Source organism: Buceros rhinoceros, unplaced genomic scaffold, assembly GCF_000710305.1.
Source record: "Buceros rhinoceros silvestris isolate BGI_N320 unplaced genomic scaffold, ASM71030v1 scaffold15077, whole genome shotgun sequence".
Lineage (NCBI taxonomy): Eukaryota > Metazoa > Chordata > Aves > Bucerotiformes > Bucerotidae > Buceros > Buceros rhinoceros.
This window is the reverse complement of record NW_010420577.1, coordinates 85,967-105,267: the sequence shown is the minus strand read 5'-3', so window position 1 is coordinate 105,267 and position 19,301 is coordinate 85,967. Positions and strand designations below refer to the sequence as shown.

General features: G+C 37.0%; 1 protein-coding gene across 1 annotated transcript in view; it reads right to left on the bottom strand.

Annotated features, from left to right (window-relative positions):
* Positions 1-19,301, bottom strand: part of RYR3 (ryanodine receptor 3) — a gene marked incomplete at both ends in the record, with an annotated part of 117,924 nt that overhangs the window by 13,831 nt on the left and 84,792 nt on the right. The window contains 10 exons of the mRNA XM_010139358.1: positions 1,441-1,553; positions 2,391-2,522; positions 3,457-3,516; positions 3,964-4,134; positions 6,883-6,897; positions 11,600-11,692; positions 11,803-11,890; positions 13,883-14,123; positions 15,580-15,900; positions 16,466-16,596. Of these exons, the coding sequence (XP_010137660.1) occupies positions 1,441-1,553; positions 2,391-2,522; positions 3,457-3,516; positions 3,964-4,134; positions 6,883-6,897; positions 11,600-11,692; positions 11,803-11,890; positions 13,883-14,123; positions 15,580-15,900; positions 16,466-16,596 (1,365 nt within the window). The remainder of the gene's footprint in view (positions 1-1,440; positions 1,554-2,390; positions 2,523-3,456; positions 3,517-3,963; positions 4,135-6,882; positions 6,898-11,599; positions 11,693-11,802; positions 11,891-13,882; positions 14,124-15,579; positions 15,901-16,465; positions 16,597-19,301) is intronic.

Here is a 19,301-nt window from a genome sequence, read left to right as displayed (position 1 = left end):
ATTTAAATCAGGAGTAAACTCCATCACAAAATTTACCATAAAGTTTGAGAAGAGCCAACCTCAATCTTTTTAACACAAAAAGGTTTGGATGAAAATTACAGATAATGGAAACATTCTACTTCAATGAGAATTACATGTTTTCTTAAAAATGAAAATGTAGATTCATAACGCATTTTGCCCCTTGGCAAGTGTTCCATCAACCTCAAAAATAATAAATGAAAGTATTATTTTCTAAAAGGCAAAAAGAAGATGAACCTTTTTTACCATTTGGGTTGTATATACATTCAAAATACGATGAGAATTTATAAATCTAGAATATAGCTGTAAAAACAAGGTTGTACTGAAATCAGTGCTCTTCAAACCACTCGGCTTTCCAAACACAGTGCTTGAAGACGAACTGGTTGATATTAGCCAGTTTGTTCTTACGCTGTACCTAAACCTTTTCAATTCTCTGGTTCCTTAAAGGGTGTCTGGTGGTAGTGTGACAGCTTAGAGGAGTTCTGGTAGTCTAGAACTACCACTTCTCGTAAAGGAGGGGTATGTGATTTTTACAGTGGAACTGGCTTTCTGTTTGCCTTGTGCAACCTACTGTTCTTCTGTTATGTTAGTGGCACAGCTACAGACTTTAGCTGACAGTAAGCATGTGGATTTGCTTTAACAAAGGCATTTAAAAATGCAGCGCAACTCTTAAATACTTTGCAAATGATCTTTGAACAAAAATATTAAACTTAGAAGTGCAGAAGAAGTGAGAAGCAAAATTAAAGCCATGCTTAGGTTGTGTCTGAATAAAAAGCAGATTTGTTGAAAAGGAACGGGGTAAAGGAAATGACCCCAGTGCCTCATGGTCTTAACATTCTGTTAAAGCAGTGGATGGATCCAGGCCCAGCATGCACTTCATCTTGGACTTTGCGGTGTCTACAATCATCGGGAGCAAGAAGCAGAGCAACAAACAAGTCCAAAATATCCTTCTGCACTTCTCTGCCCCAATAGCTGATTTAATGCACGTAATGTTCTGATGTAACGTTGCCTCAGAGAAGCTAAGGGGCACAAAGCGTTCACGCCATAAGTGAGGAACAGCCATACAAAATTAAAAAAAAGAGAAAAGAATACAAACACAAGAGAATAAAGTGCAAGAAAGCAACCAATCAGAGGCAAAAAAGGGACGGAAACAGCCACATCTTAACAATTTTCATAGATAACCGACAAAACGAAGCGTTTTGGTTTTGAGGCAGCACAATTCCTATGGTCCTTCCTTCCTCCCACCCCTGGTTTATTGGTTATGAGACAAGTATTTTGCTACTCTAAGGAATTAGCTGATAACCAATCAATTCTTTTGTCTCTCAAACAAAATTACATCGGTCCCACAATCAACACACAAGCAATATTTGCACTCTGAAATGTAAAGAAGTGACAAAAAAAATGAACCTTTAAGCCGTTTACCTTGGCAGGTTGTATAACGGTGCCATTCTGAAGCACGCAACAACGGCCCTTTTGCGTTGTTTTGACAGGAGTTTGTGCCAAACAGCTTTCTTGGATCTCAGCGGTTGTTCGACCTGTGGGAAAACACCTTCTGGCACATACAGTGGAAACTCCTCGACTTTTAATCAAAACTTTCTTTTTAGCTAGTGGTTAATGTAGTTAGCGAATTAGAAAATGTTACAAATGCTCCCCATTATCTGGAAAAAAAGTGTTCTTTTGGGGTTTAATTTGTTTTTTGCTTTAAAATTAATAAGAAAAAACACTGAGGTCCTTATATCCAGCACCTTTCTTTTTATACAGAAAAGCCCAAGGTGTCAGAGTATCTCCTGCGTGGGACTCCTTGGTAGAATTCCAAAATCATTATTTTGTCTGTTTCTAAGTACGCATATTCAATTTTACACGTCAACAAATTTCTGTGCTATATCACTTGTGAATAAAATGGATTAACTTCATGTGGAAAGAGTACAAATGCCTTTGTGTATTTAAATTGTATCATTTGAATGAACAAGACACCTGATTCCAAAGTTGCTACAGCATCCTCAGGTGCACACATAAGAGTTGGGCTAAACCCAGGATGTTAAAAATAAGTGCACATGGAAACATTACAGAGTTTTCAGCCACTGAATCGCAGTGATTTGTGTAGTATAGTCCTCGTAACTGTTCACAAAGTTTTTCAGAGGCAAAAGTTTTCTCTGTTTTCCAGTTTTCTCTGAAGTTAAATTGAGGCAATTCAACAGATTATGTTAAAAATTTTGCATTTATACTTATCTGTACATGCACGTTGCAAGAATAATTTTTCTCTGGGAACTTTAATAATGACACTCACTGAAGTCAAAATAATCTCGACAAGAAAAAAAGAATCCCCTCATGCTACTGTAAAAGACACACAGTGCAGACATTTAACTCGGTACCTGTTCCAGGTGGTACAGAGCAGCTGAAATCCTCTGCACACGCTCCACATTTCTCTCAGGGTCACTAGGTTCATCACTCTTCAAAATGTCTTTGTACAGATTTAACTGCCATTTCACGGCTGGATCATCAGACTGAAAACCAACGTATGTCGGATGTAAGCAGGTGAACGAGGATGCTGCATTTGACCACCACCGCTGTCATTCTCATCATATAATCGGGAATGATAGAGCTACTCCACTCCATCTGTCCCCTTTTAGTCCAAGCTAACATCTGCTGGCTGCTCAGAAGAACGGCGTTACATTCTGTATACTGTTGGGTAACTGGACTAAATTCTTCAGCAAGGTTCTGTATTTTTATTTTCTGAAACCAACTAAAGCACCCTGGGACTTCTGTATCCCATTTACTGCCTCAAAAATACGGCAGCACATTTAGTGCTGGGATTGAGTTTAACTCCTTGCAGAACTTCTGTACCAAAAGTGGAAATGAGTTACTCCTTTTACATTCAAAGACTTCAGGCGATGTTCTAAATTTGTTATTATCTGCAGAATGATGAGGACTCCATTTTGATGTCAGTTTTGACAGTGTATTCAGTATATAAACAGCAGCAACATAAACGTGCTTCTAAAACTCTTAAGACGACACAAGCTTTTCTTATTTTACCATTGTCACTTTAAAATGCATATATTCTTAGAAATACTATTTATTCATTACCACAACTTAAGTTCAAGAAGTGAAATACTACAGTTATATTTTTATTTTCTTCTTGGATCAAGTTGATTCTACGTAATTATAGCTTTAAAATTACCAATATATCAAATCTTTACACTTCTTCCATTCTATAGGATTTCCTGAAACTTGAAACAACCATCCAAAGCTACAAATGAACAATTATTGTCATGAAAATATTATGAAGAAAAATGCTTAAATGAAATTTTTCTAATAGCTTTTCACATTCTTTTTTTTTTGTTTGTTTGGTTTTATGTATCATGATAAACAATACAGTTGTGACTTCTGTGTTTTAAAAGTGCACACTAGCATCTTAAAGACAGATTTTTTTTATATTACCTTTTCCTGCAAATGTAAGTTGTTACGTAAATGTTCTTTGACTTCATCATCAGTGTCCCTCTGTAGAAAGGCAAAAGTATTTTTCGATTCAGATTATGATTCATCTCATGAGAACACGTACAGCATGGAACAGCTATTATTTTACTATTGAAACTTAACCTCTTGTTTTCAAAGTATGTGAGTTACTCGAAGGGCATGGGACAAAGCTGTCTTTAATTTCGACACAAAACAAGGATGAAACTTTGCAGAGAATCAAAGCCAATGAATATTGTCTCAGTATTTGGTCCAAATGGATGTGCACATGCAAAAAGGCACATGCAAATGGAAAACTACACGGAAATCATGGCAACTGTCTATACAACTCTCGAGAAAGTACAATTAGCAACTATAATTGCTTGAAGGACATTGATATAGTTAATTATATTGATTGCTTAATATCTATGCCTCAAAGCTCAATTTAAAGTTCAGCTTATCTTGCATTTGAACTGTTCTGAGGTGCACACTTACGTGGCTGTATCTCGTTTTAGCCAAAGAGATGAGCTCTTGATCTCCAGGAGTGCACATATTCAACCCAATAGGAAGCATCTTTTTAAGTGCAGCTACGATCAAGGATGTTTGTATGGAGTACAGATCGCCTCTACGTTTTGATTTCTTTCGCTCTTGATCTTGTCCTCCAGACTATAATTAAAAAAAATAGAAAAGTAAATGACTGTAATTCTCCAATCGCACACTTTCCCAACAGTCTCTTCCCCTAACAGTCCCAGGACATTATGTTCCTGATGCTGCTTTAGAGGAAGGGTGTACAGCCTTGAGCAGGAAATGTAAGGAATGCTTTTGGAGTGCACCAGTGCAGAAATTGCAATAAAAGTACTATTTCAGTAGCAGTAGCAAACTCCTGTGTGCACTCATACATATGACTCTAACTATATTTTCTGGATCTTACCTCTCAAATCAGAAACAACTCTAAAATTAAAAGCTGAGGGGACACTCCGGGGACACTATTATGTCTCAATGTTACAGAGGCAAATTCAGGACGTTTCCATTTTTGTTAGAAACAATAAAGATACTTATCCAGGGTCTGAATGAACGAATATTGTGTGACTTGTCTGAACTGAAAAATACTAGTATCTGGTATTTTAAAATACTGAAAAATACCAATATCAACGCAGTAGAACACCAATGAGTTAAGTGCCCCTGAGAAAAGCATCACTCCTTGGCTTTGGCTAATGTAAGTAACTCTATGGTGAAAAATTAAGTCTTTGGAGATCACCAGTAATAGGAAGAGGAAAAGGAAAGAGACAGAGAAGTAAAGGGGACAAGAGAATGACACCCGCCCGATCTTCTTACAACAGAGACTGCACAACAGTATTTCACAGACAACTTCTCATTCGTGAGACAGCCAACCAAAATCTTTAAAACAGACCCATATATTTAATGAACATACGGTAAACAACGACAACATAAAAATAGCCCAGTTCTGAATTCTGTACCTAGATTAAACTCCTACTGCGCTCAAGGGGAGTTTTGCCTAAGACAAGATTTCAGGACTAGGCCCCCAGGCTTACACAACACTACGAAACAGCGAGCGCTTGCATGGAGCCCTCCACATCCTTTTCCCTCTGTCGAGTTTTTCTGACTACTGCTGTCACAATACGCCGTGTAGTTCCGCGTGAGGCTGCAGCAGAACCCACTGCAATTCAGTATTTATGAATTATTACCACACTGTCACCACAGTAATCACTGGAAGGGAAAAAACCGCAGGCATACATATTGCACTTAGTAGTATATTTTGGCAAATTGTGTCTTCTAGGTGGTGAATCTGTGTACATCGCTGGTGCTGAGCACATTGCAGGTCAGAGGGAACTCACAATGGATGTGGTTTCTTTTCTTAAGGAACTAACAATTGCAAGAGAGTACTTTGCCTCAACGTTTGCTTTTGGAAGTGCCTTAGAAACAGCAGTGATGTAATGGCTATAATAATGACACCATTTGTACTCCGACAGCAGACAAACAAATCCCACAATGTATCGCTGTATTCCAGTGGCGTCACTATGCATCTTCAATAAGGAATAACAAAATATATAATAGATATATTTTAAAAAAAAAAGTAAAAGAAGGAGACATACTGGTTTACTTCTGCTTGAGGACATTTAATGCATCCAATTTTCTTTATTTGCATTTGAGTTTAATAACTAGGTATGAACATAAAACCTGAACATTTTTAAAACATGAAAAGAAGATCCATTCTGCCTTTGCCATCAAATTCTGCTGCCTGTGAATTCACAGCTCCTGCTGGTGAATGTGTAAGTAGAGTCGCAGACAGAAACCTAAATGACTACAAAATTACGTCTCTCTCAGTGTTAATATGCACCTGTGTATATGTATATTTTGCCTAAATAATTAACATTAAATATATATGTGTGTGTGTATATATATATATATTTTTACCTAAATAATTAACTGTGCTACAAGGACCTCAACAAGGAGAATGACATGATCGGGCTGCCTAACAGCACATAATGATATTACTTGTCTGAGGATTTAAACACACAAATGGACATTTCTTCAACAAATACATGCAGAAAAAGAATTACAGTTTTTCCATTAGATTCATACTAATTAAATATACACTCAAGAAATTATTTACACTAAAGAAAAATCAGCTAAAACTGCTTAAGATGATGGAATTAATATTTTTTGTATTTCCAGTCCTACTTAGACCTTTAATTCCCCTAGATTATCATGAGATCATTCATTAAATTCTACTCTCTATAGCTGGGGAAGGTCAACAATAGAAAAGCATGAAATCAGGTTTATTAGTTTAACACAAATGCTCACTTTTATGCCTCCAATGTAGTCGATTAAAAACTCTTCATGGAGCCATGCCTCAGCACACAGGGTGCGGGAAAGACGTCACACCTCACATGGTTAGTAAAGATGATTTTAATTTTGGAGAAAGGTAGGATTTGAACCCTAGATCTTATTTAAACTTATTGGTTCTAATACAATCTCCTGTTCGTCTATGGACAGGGTACAGATTTCTTCCATATGCTGTTCTTGAATATCATAAAGCCAAATACATGTTTCTGATGACTCTACTTAGGCATTGCTTTGAAAATGTCTGCTTCAATGTATTAGCAAAAAAAAAATCAGACTGCAGAAAGACAGCAGAGGCGGAACGTACATCGATGTTGATTACAAAAGGTAACTGTACAAGATGTTTTCACACTAAGCAACGTGTGAGTGCCAAAGAGAATTGCAGCTGCTCTAGTCACATACTGCCACTTGACCTCAATGAAAATTTACGGCACAGGGAACCTGGACCTTCACTTTGTGACGCCACTGCTATGATCAATGGAAAGAATGCTTGGAGCCTGATCGTCTCTAAATCTAAAACAAAGACACGTCATGCACTTTGACCTGTACCTTTACTTGCATGGCCTGTATGAAAGGAAAATAAAGGGAAAGAAACATAAGTAAAAGAGATGAAAAGATGATAAGTTTACAAGTTGGTAATAAACTTACTTAGCTTTATTTGGACAATGAAAATATCGTAAGTTTGTAGCTAAAACAATAAGCTATATAATCAAATGCGATTTAGTGAAATCGTTTTTATTCAGCTTAATCCTTATTAAATGATCGAACTTATGAACTTATCTGTTGCTATTCAGCACTACCATTTGTTGCTTCAGCACATAAGGAAGTACATCTAGTAAGTAACCACATCAGGATACTAATGACTGCAGCTTTTCCCAATATTGTTAAATGAAGGAAGGAGTCTGGAACTCTGGATAGTCCAATAACGAAAAATATTTTCACCAAAACAGCTTTTTCTACCTCTTTTAACCACCAGAATATGACTAAGAAAAAATATGCTTAGAAATGGAAACCAAACTATCACTGTGAAGATGCAGCACTTCCTTTACAGATGTATTTTCCCATTGCAGAGCTCATCACTCTTTTGAAGGCAGCCTGAGAGAGAACTTGACTTAAGCTCATATCTCCCAGCAACACCCATTTTGAGAACTCTATTATAAACTCAACTGTAACTCTTATACGTGCACAATTTTTCCCGCTGTATATTATGTTAATACTATAAATACACTTAAATAAACATGTATTCGATAGACAACACTATTATCTTTGTGTCTGGCAATCTTAAGACGACAACATCAAAACCATGTAGTTATGGTAAAACGGCCAAAAAATTCAACTGTTATTTAGAAGAATCCTTGATCAGGCATGGGAAAATACTATAAACTGTTGGTTAAAAACAAACATAAAAAAACCATAAACACAAACAGCCCCCCTCCCCTTCTGTCACAGCTCTAGTAGTAACTTTGTTTTCTTGTGATACTTGAATGAGTCTCAAAAAGTTGAAGCCAGGCTATTATTAAAATCTGTTTTTATATCCTACTGTATTTCTATTACATAGTGAAGAAAACAAGCTACAAGTCAAGAAAGACGAGACTAATCATAAAAGTAAGGGTTAAGCATCTTAGAATCTTCAATACCTGACTCAGAGAAATAGCAAATCTTAATTTAACATTTCAGTGGTGTGAAACATGTAGATGCTGCACAGACATGGCTCAGCACACATACACTGAGGGTAAATAAAGATGAGACATTAATTATAGTTCATTTATTAGAGATAATCCACTCACGATTTATCATCGTATGTCTAAAGGAAACTTATTCTATGCCATTGGAATAGTCTCAAAGAAAAGAGCTAAAATCTTGCAGCAAATACTAACATGAAATCCTCTAACCACCCTAAACTTGCAAGTAAGATGTATTACATATTATGAATGGGTGCAAACCACAACGCTGTTTCATAACACAAACCTGGATTTTATGACTGCCTCAAATTTCTATAATAGCCATCTCCAAATGCTTTTTAAAAATAGGTTAAAAAAAAAAAACAGAGGGCCAGTCAAATAAAACTTCAGTAGCTTATGCAAGTGTGCAGCAACTGAAGTTACATACCCAGCCACACATTCATTTAGGTTCCAAATCTTACCCAGAAAAATCGCCCGCATATGTATTACACATTTATTTTGTGCATGTGAATGTTTCTGTTTGGTCTTTTATACCAATTAACTATAAACCACGATGGGACATCATCACATCTTGATCAAAATAGTATTTTATCAACAAACCTATAAAGAGTTCAAAAATAACAGATTAGTGGAGCTGAATGTGCTTAAATTCTCCATTTCCACACTTCGATCACGAATCTGTTATGTCAAAGCAATCTAAGTTACCAGTCTCTCCCAGACTGAAAGTTCTCTAACTTACCATTCCCCTCCGAGCAATCTGCTGCCATTTTTTTAGAAAAGAAAAATTAAAAAACTTGCTCAGCTGTTAGTACATTTATTTGAGAAAATATTAACAAAGTTAGTATCGTATAATTAAAATACAATGGGTACGTAATCAACTTATTGATTGTAATGATGAGTCATTTGTTACCACTGCTACTAGCTACTGATAAATAACGTAATCCTAATCTTTCGTCCTCCACACATTTCTTTATCTGCATGTGGCATGTAAAGAGATAGAACCTTCCGTACATGATATATCACACATTACACACTGGTGCTATCACAACTTCGGATAGATCCTGTCTCTGCTGTAAGACAGACAGTTGTCTAAAGCAGTCCGAGATCATCAGGGGGCCTTTCTCCTTTAAGAGACCCCAAACTGTTCTGTCTTGGGCCAACTGTTAATAGCCACCGTTCATATTCGCAGCTATCTCAACGTTCTCGTGTTTGATAAGTGCTGGATATGACTGCTTCCTCTACAAAATAATGTGAATAAAGAGGAAAGTGCTAATTATTCTGCTAGCATACTACCTCCTGAGCCGAATGTTAATATTAAAGCAAGACTTTATAAAAACAATGTTCCCTAATGTAATGTCCTCTACTGATTATTCCCTGAGTATATAAATATCAAACCTTGAAAGAAACCCTGGAATCCAGTTACTTAGAGAATTTCTTGTTTATTCTAAATTATGCAGTCTTAAAAAAAAAATATTCAGATCTAAATGCATGCTTTAATGAATGTGCTGGTTTTAGAACGAACGGCTGCGTTTCGGATCATGAAATGTCATCATTTCATGCTTAGAAACCACACACAGAAAACCAATACACTCCCGAAAGATGCCTCATGTGTCGTACCATGGTACTGAAGTCACTGTGAAACAAATGCCTGTCGAAATGATCAGCTGCTCTGTGATCACTTCTGCAGATATGGTACCGTATGAATCAATATTTAGTCATGAACTATACAATCTAATGTCTTCCTGTACTAGCAATCACTACGCACAAAAGTGCATTTATGTATGTGTCTACATCCTTGTTGTGTATAAATATATTTACACAAGTATTTATGAATAACATATCTGTATATCTAAATATATTAGAATATATTTATCTAAAACACTTAAAATATTTATATATGCCTAATACATTTTACATATATTTAAATTCATGCTTTAAATTTACGTATATCATTTAAATATATTTAACTATACACAAAAGGCATTTGAAAATGTAATCTCAAAACCAAACCCCTTCAAATTTGGGTCATGTAGATTCTTGCTGTTAATTTTCTACATTTTATCCAGATTGGAGCAGCATGAGGGATACCTATTCTTTATTTGGTAAAGAATTTTTTATTCTTTACCAATATTTTTATTATTCTTTAATAACTGGACTGTCTAAAATAGGACACGGAGAGTTTACATCATATTATCCTATCATCAATACTGCAGTGAGACACAATATAGATTAACTGGGAATCACCTCATTCTAATGTATCGTGTTTTTTAAAAAAGTACACCTAATTCTTGGCTCTTCAGGCCAGTTCTAACGTACAAGAGATATCTGTGTTAGATGTACATGTAGTGATTGCCATACGATACAGTGACAGAGCTACATGTCAGACCCTGTTAGTGTGCAACTGATCATCAGATAGCCTGGACTGTGCCCACTACTCATCTTGCTAATAAGGATAATACAACATTTAAATTTTACCACGATTTCCATGAGCTGCATCTTGAAAACAAGAAAACACATTAAAAATTTCCTTTTCTCCAAATATGGAATTCTCTATATAGTTTGAATTGCTGTTCAGTGCCAATCATGAACTAATGATGAGCAGAAAATCTGTTATTTTTGCTTGTAAACTTTCCAGTATCAGGGATTGGCTTAACAAAATTTCAGAACTTTAAAAAAAATACGCATAATAGGAAAAGAGCAAACATTTTTTAAGAGAATTAAGAAATATAATGGCACGTTCTGTTTCGACATTCTATTGTCTGAGGTTGGACTTACAGTGGCTAGGTTACAGACAATCTAGTGAAATACAAAACAATAAACGCCACCACTTCTCTGGAACACTTTCAAAATAGGATCACTCAAACACATCACAAATACGAATAAAACAAAGGGTTCTTTGCTACGGTTGCCAGCACTAATTTGGAACTAGACGTTGACTGACTTATTGAGTAAGGCAATCTTCCTCAGCTCACGTCACAGCGGCACTTTTTACCTTGCAACATACATTTGCTCTATTTACAGGTAACAAATGTACTTCCCAGCCATCATGTCGGCATCTTGTCATATTGAACATGAATAAAAGAGAAATGAATGCGGTCGTTAATAAGAAACACGAAAGACTGCACGTGTGGCATGCTAGATGTATGAATAAAGAGATATGGAAAGACATGACTCCTCTGTCAAAGTTGGCAGGATGTTACTGATTGACGTTCACAAGAAAAAGATCAGGCAACTGATGTTTCTTCACTTGCTTTTATAAAACAGTCTACCTTTTTTTCCCCCCGAAAGATCAACAACCCATATTATATATTACAACCGACATTCTTTCATACATGCAACTTCTTAAAATCAAGACTTTTTTTTTTTTTATCTTGTGTCTGACTACTTTTAGCTAACGAGTAGCTCTAAGGTACATAACCTTTATTTTGCATAGTCACTGTTGTGCCTATCATCAAGGAGCAAAACTACTTTTTGTTTCATCTACCAGCACAGCAGCTGCAATCTGAGTGGATTTTCAGAGTCTTTTTGAAACATAGTAAGCAATACTGGAGATTTAACTGATCCACAAATTTTTAGTAACTTACTTTAGACATCTTGCTCTTGGTGTCTCCTGTTAAAAATGCCAAATTGTTGATTTCATTCTGAATCACAAAATTTTGTTCTTCTCTTTTGAAATTCTAAAGATAAAAAAAAAAAAAAAATCACCGGGAGTTTAATTCATCTGTATGTATCACAACATTATTAAAGATAGAATGAAATGGAAGAAACAGTATACATTTTATCTTACATGTGATTTACTCCACAGGATAAAAACTTCAGCTACCATTCGAAAGAGCTCATCAGAGTCTGCATCTGGTTTCTTTAGCCAATTAGCTCTAATGACAAAAACAAAAGACATTTAAAATAAGACATTTAAAACAATCAACTGAATATAACAATCTCTATTTAATAGATGAGGTTACATTTCTATAGTTAATATTGGAATTTAATGAGAATCACTTCAATTTTTCATGACCATGGTTAGAGAGACTATTTTTCACGGAGGTTTAACCCATCTCCAACAAAGCTCCTAATTCTGGGCTACGTACTTCTGCCTGCTCCCCCTCCCCATGGTGCCAACACATATTTTGTGTCTATTCTGTGAACCAGTCTAGAAAACAGATCTGGCTAAAAAGCAAAACTCCTTCTTTGAGTATTTCTTTTTTTTCCCCCCCCATACTTAAACTTTGTTAGCAAGATTTTGTGTTGACTCAAAAGAAAACACTCTAACAGGCAGAGAAGAAAGAGTATGGGGAGATGAGTCAGTGGGTAGAGCTGCAAGGACTGACTGCCTCAGTTTGTTTATTTTTGTAATCCAGGATCTAATGCAGCTTCAGTCTGGGTCTGCCTCCACAAGGATGCTCAGAAATCTTGGGCAAATGAACTAACAGATGCAGCCCTCCCATGCGTCTCTAAATTAAAATGCATTAATATGACCATAGATAAACTGGGCATCTGACAGCAGACAGAGAAGGAATTGGTATGTTATAACTTGTGCTCATTAACTCTATCTTTCTAGTTGGATTTCTCCACCACCCTGTTAAATCTGTGGGTTTTCAAAAAAATTTGAAGTGTTTCCTTGCCAACAAATTCTGACACAGTAAAGCCTTGAATTCATCTAGAAAAGGCAAATAATTCGCAGTATAAATTTCTTCACAGCATAAACGATCATGCACGCAGTGAAAATGCTCCAAACTAGCCCAGTATGTACTAACACCTAAAAAATATAAGTGGACAGTGATTGTATGCAGAACGATGTTGTTCAGGGTTAAGAGGCTGTAGATACTGGAGGACAGAATTAAAATACTGCAGATACTGACATACACTCTTCTGAAGAGCATCTTGTCATGTTCTGGAACAAAGGGGAAGTGTAGGCACAAAATAATCCTTCAGTAAAGGGTTGAGGAGAAAAACCTCTGGTAATTCCAAAGGCATTACAATGTTGTCCAAACATTTTTTATTTCCATCTTAAAAAAAAAGCCACACAAATTATTCACATCTTTGTGGTATTACCTACAAATAGAATGATTCCATTGACATAGAACAGTTTTTCACCCTGTCCTGGGTTTGGCTAGGATAGGGTTAATTTTCACAAGCAGCCGAGAGTGGCCAGAGCCAGGCTAGCTGAACCCAGCCAGCCAATGGGGGATTTGATACCATGCTGATGTCATGCGCAGTACGTGGCAGGGAGCAGAGGGGGTGTGGAACCGGCCGGGGGACAGGTACACCGTTCGAGCTGGCAGGCAGCAGGTTCTGAGGGGTGAGCTGTTGCATTGTATATCACCCACTTTCTGTATTACTTCATTAGAATTGTTGTTATTACTCTTGTTTCTTCTCTCTTTGTGTTCTGTTAAACTCTCCTTTTCTCCACCCATGGGGTTTGCCTTTTTCTCCCAATTCTCCTTCCCATCCCAGCGGGGGTGAGGAGGAGTGAGCAAGCAGCTGCACGATGCTTAGTTGCCAGCTGGGCCTAAACTACGACATGCCTTTCCTTACCAGTTCAGGGTTTTAGCCATTTTTAAACTTTTGAAAGGCATATTCACTGGTAACGTCGCTGGGCTGCGGCAGCATATATATATATAAGGCCGCTCACGATATGCGTTATGCGTTCTCAGTTATAACAATGCACTTGCAATACAAGCAAATAAGCCAAATGCATGTGAGAAACATGCGTGAATTCAACGTCCATCATTCTGTCAGTGAAGAATTTTTAAATATTCAGGATCTGATTCTCAGCATAACATAAAATGCACTGCGTTCTTCCTGATTATCTGATCGTGGATTCCAGTACATTAATAAATATGCGTTCAGTTGTTTTTTTTATTTACCTGTTGTTGTCTACATAACGTATCAACATTGGATAGAAGGCGTAAAGGTCTCTACAAAGAACCGCAAACTCATCAAGAATGAGTAACTCAGCTTCTTGGGTGTCAGCTTTACTGTCTGCTCTCAGCTGCTCCTCTTCCATCACGATCTTTATAGCTTTCTTCTTCAATTTCTCCAGTGTTGGAATAAAGTGAGTTTTGAGCAGATCAGGCCTGGCTTTGCTGATGATGGGTTGAGCATAAACTATACATAAAAACACAGATAATCGTATGATTAATGCACAATTGATGTTTTTCATCGTATAGATACCAACTCTGCAGTTCTAGAACACATAAAAGTCATAGTGCTTCACATATTTCTGGAGCATCATAAAAGTATTAACAAAAGTGTGAATATAGCTTTGTAACAACTGCATCTATTGAGAGACTAAAAGCTAGCTCCTGGGAATTCAGATCATAACTATTTCCGTATTACACCACTTAAACTACCAGGGTTTGGGCAAGTCGCACAGCTCTAATTTAGCACCTGAACAAAGCAGGGATTGAGACACAAAGTCCTCACAAAAATACCATGTGGGCTGTTTTGTCTGGGGTTTTTTTGGTGCGTGTGTTTGATTTTTGTATACAGTGTCAGAAAATAGTCAGAAGACAGTGCTCTGAAAGAATCTACAGCATCACAGAATCATCTGCGTGGAAGAGACCTTTAAGATCACTGAGTCCAACCGTTCCCCCAGCACTGCCAGGGTCCCTAAACCACGTCCCTCAGCACCACACCTACACATATGTTAAACCCCTCCAGGGATGGGGATCCACCACTGCCCTGTTTACCTCTGTTGCCTTGGGTGAGCTAAAATGTAGAGAATGAATGACTAATGCAAGACGATAGAACTGTGTTGTACAAGCGTTAGGAATAAAATGCAGACACCTTGAGTTAAAAATCCCTGCAAAAACCACACTAGCACATGATCTCATTATATAGATAAGCAGCCACCACAGCACTGCAAGCAGTGATCTCTACAATTAAGCATCAAACTCCTTACTACATTTTAATGGCATCCTTATTATTATTAAAGACCTTCCGGTATTTAAAATTATGCTGAAAAACAGTAGCTTTACAGAGCACTGCATATTATACTCAAGATGAGTGATAAAATTTGGATACAATACATTTCTTCAGCCAGCTAGCTATTACATGTTGCAGGACATTCTGAGGAATCTTTCTGCTCGTTTGATAGCTGGCACAGCTGCTCCGGCAAAGCAACTTGTGCTGAACTGGGGTTACTCCTGGGATGAATTCACCACATACACTTTCTTTAGCTTTTGCCCTGCTATTTCAGGAACAGAATGCACAGCACTTACACCCTCTACTGCAATACTCAATTTTCAGGTGTCTTGAAAATCAGTGGAATTCGCAATTCTAAAATACATGCTAAGGCTCTAATACAATGCAGAGAGAAGGTAAGAGTTTCAAAACCTCTTATGCTGTGTAGTAAGCTCTCTGCTTACAGTGATGCCACAATGTATGGATAGAAATAATAATTAAAAAATCAAAGTATCTTTCTCTTATCTATTCTTGACCTTTCTTTCCCACTGCTTTAATTACAAATTATTATTAGTATATCACTGGGTAATATGGCAAAGTGTAGCAAAGTAATTAAATACTATTGGACACAATTAGTCTTTAAATATATTTACAGTACCTGCGATTCTTTTCATCCAAGATGCTTCATCTATTCCCAGATTGTTGTTAATGATTTTCAGAATGTTTCCAAGAACGATGCTCAGATGCTCAGATGTTATCATTGTACAGCAAGGCCCAGCACTTTGAGGAGCACTCTCAGGCCCTCTTTCCCACCAGTAGGATAAATAGTTGCATAGCATGGGTAAGATAACCTCAATTACGTGAGGCATTTCAGTGTACCTTGCTCCAGACTCTGCTAAATCATTGATTTCCTTTATTAGCCCATCCAACTGAGGGATCTCTGGACACATCTCTTCTACTGTGTCAGGCATACCCAAAACTGCAAGGAAGGTAGAATGCAGAAGATTAATTAACAAAACAGAAGATATCATCTAATCCATCTATGTAGAATGTTTAAACCCTAAATACAAACAACATTGTCAGACTTTTTCCTGTCATCACCTTGGGCAGACATAACTACAGTAAGACTTTGGTGTATATGCAGATCTCTCATCTCATATACTACATCTTTCTGATATAGACATACGGACATCATAGACATTAGCTGCCTTAAAGCCACGGCTTCACCTTATGCTGCCCAGCAATGTAAAAGTGTAGAGCCGAGAGCTTATATCAATATTGGATAAACTCCGGCCATTGTTTCCACAATCCTTTACAAATTTTAGGACAATTTGCAAAAGATTAAATCCATCTCAGGGAAAAGGAAACAAACAGCTCAGAATTATGGGTGAGGTTAAAATTAAGCTGTACCTGCTTCATGAACTCTGCACTTCTAACTGGCAACAAAAATGCCAGGAAAGAATTCCAGTTTTCAGCTGCTTGTATCGGCACCTTTCAGTTTCTGATTCAGCAATTAACAGCCCATCATAATCGACAGTACTTACTCGCTCTTTCTCTTGCACTTTTTGTGTTGAAAACAGACAATGGGTTGTAATGGTTGAGAGAAGGCTCAAGGAATGCTACTGGAATGGCTGCTGCAAGAGATGCTAAGCACTCACCAAGTGCGGGACGCTGCCTGTACGTGAGAGACACCAAAAGTTACCTGGGAGGAGAAGTCTTTCACTTGGTTTTCAGTGTCTAGCGTGCATTATACAGCAGCATTAACATTTATTGCTGATTTAGTTCATGTTTTTACTACATTAGAAATTATCTGACAATTCTGAAAAATCGCATTTCTCACATGAACAAAACTACTGGAAAATACAGTGGTAGAAGAATCAGTTTTTTAAAAAACAACCCACTCCAAATATTGTATATTAAAGGTAAACTGCTCCACAGTACAACTGTGCGACTGTAAACTATGGAAAACTTGTCTAGAATATGCACAAAGAATAGATTAGCAAGTGCATACGCTTATTAGAGTATCTTTAGGTTTGCTTAAACAAGAAGAAAATGGATATAATCAACACTAATTTGTTTTGGCAGTCACACCCTTTTTCAAGATTTCACTTTTTTCTGTATAAATATATATATTTATTTATTTTGCTTCACACATCATACCATTTACATAGTCCGAAGATGAGACACACTACTGCTACCTATTGAAGGTTCATTTCACACCTTTATGGTATTCTGTGTGGCGTGTTCTGAAAAAGGCATTTCTGCATTTCCCCCCCACAACTTTCCCATGCTCTGATTTGTCTGTTCCATGCTAGCACTAAAACTCAGATTGTAATTTGATAAGCTGGTTGAAGTGACTGGTCCAGCTAAAACCAAACCTCACCATAAAACAAATCTGGCCAAGGCAAACCAACAGCTCACCATCTGACTGGATAAACACTCTTTACCAGAGAAAAGAAAAAAGGGTGTGGAAACGTACAGATCACGGTGCAAGAGATGCTGAAAAAGACCTTTTCTGCATAAGAGCTGACTCACATTGACTTAACACCAAAGCTAAGGTACTCTTCTGAATTCTGAGGCACTGTGCACACAAGGTGCCTCACAGATCTTGTTACACTTGACATACAGACAGGATAAAGATAGCAGACACCTTTCATTCATTTATTTTTGGAATAGACATCGACCTGTAGGAGTGGGTCCAGAGGAGGGCCATGAAAATGATCAGAGGGATGGAACAGCCCTGCTGTGAGGACAGGCTGAGAGGGTTGGGGTTCTTCAGCTTTGAGAAGGCTCCAGGGAGACCTTCTTGCAGCCTTTCAGCACTTAAAGGGGGCTTATAAGAAAGACGGGGACAGTCTTTTTAGCAGGGCCCATTGCAACAGGACAAGGAGTAATAGTTTTAACCTGAAAGAAGGGTAAATTTATACTAGATATAAGGAAGAAATTGTTTATGATGAGGGTGGTGAAACACTAGAACAGATGAGGCGATAGATACCCAGAGAGGCGGTAGATGGTCAATTTTTGTTTCACAACCATGCTGATCTATGAAGAGATATGCAACTATAAACCCTCCAACTTCTTTTGTTGCAGGAGAAACAAAAGAAACTGGCAAAAGCAATGGCCTTAGAGAAATGAAAAGCATTACAGAAGAGGATTTTTGTTCTCTTGCATATTTCAAGTTTCACATAATATTACTCTGTTTCAAGGGTGAATGCTCATTCATTCTCTGTATAAAATTACTACAGTTTACTGTTGCTTTACTGCCAAAGAAATAGAAAATGCAAAAATCAGTTACCACGAAATTAAAAATAAATTATGTGCTCCACCTATATATCCATGTAATTTTCCTTACATTCAGAATATCCACAATATGTACATTTTGCAACAGAATATATGAGGAATTAGTATCACAGTTAGCAACCACAGAATATTTCATTAAAACCCAGATTTTTTATAATGTTAGAATTTCTACTGTATTTTAGAGCACAGCAATTCTCCTCCAATTTAAATTGTAATGAAATTTCATAAATTTTCATAAAATTGAAAATTTATTACATCTCTGCCTTCTGTTGGATCAAAAAGGAACTCCTAAATATGAGAAACCAAGAGCAAGCCTATAATTTTGCAGGAGAGAAATTAGAAAAGATAAAAAAAAAGTCTAGAGCAGATAGTCACTAACATAAAAAGCAAATAGTGTAAAATAAATCACTCAGGGAACTGAGTGGTTCAATTGAATTAATGGAGGAAAAGGTACTTAAAGAAAGGCCAAATTAACCCTTTAGACAAAATATGTTAGGAAGTCAACTAACTGCAAACATTCGCTCCAAAGAACGAGGAAGACTGTCAGAGGTGGATGTGCAAGTCTTGGAGGAAGTGGAAATCACGTGAAATGTAATCAAATCGATCTAGACTTTGAAAAACCAAAGCAAGAGAAAAGACACCAACCGATGCTAGTCATGAAGAAACATTTCCTATTACACCATCCTTATAGCAGACTTCCTTGTGTTTTTGGTAGTCTTCATTTCGAGAAGCCTCAAATAGGTCAAATCGAAGTCCTCGACTGAACGATCTGGATGTGTATGTATGACTGAATACAACACTTAATTTTGTCATATTTAACTACATACATAAGTACAAGTGCTGTAATTTCTTAACTTACGCAGAAGTTTGCATTTTTAGTATGGATACAGAAATTTCATCATTTGTGCTAAAAATTCTTTGGAAGCGTGTTTCTATAAACTAACCAGAAAAAGACCAAGACACCATAAAGCGATGTACAACTTTTGGGTACTGGGTATGAAAAGGGAGTTTTCAACTCCAAATTTAGGACCTAAATTCCTGATGCAGTGAAAGAAAAGCAATGGGTACCTGAGTATGCAA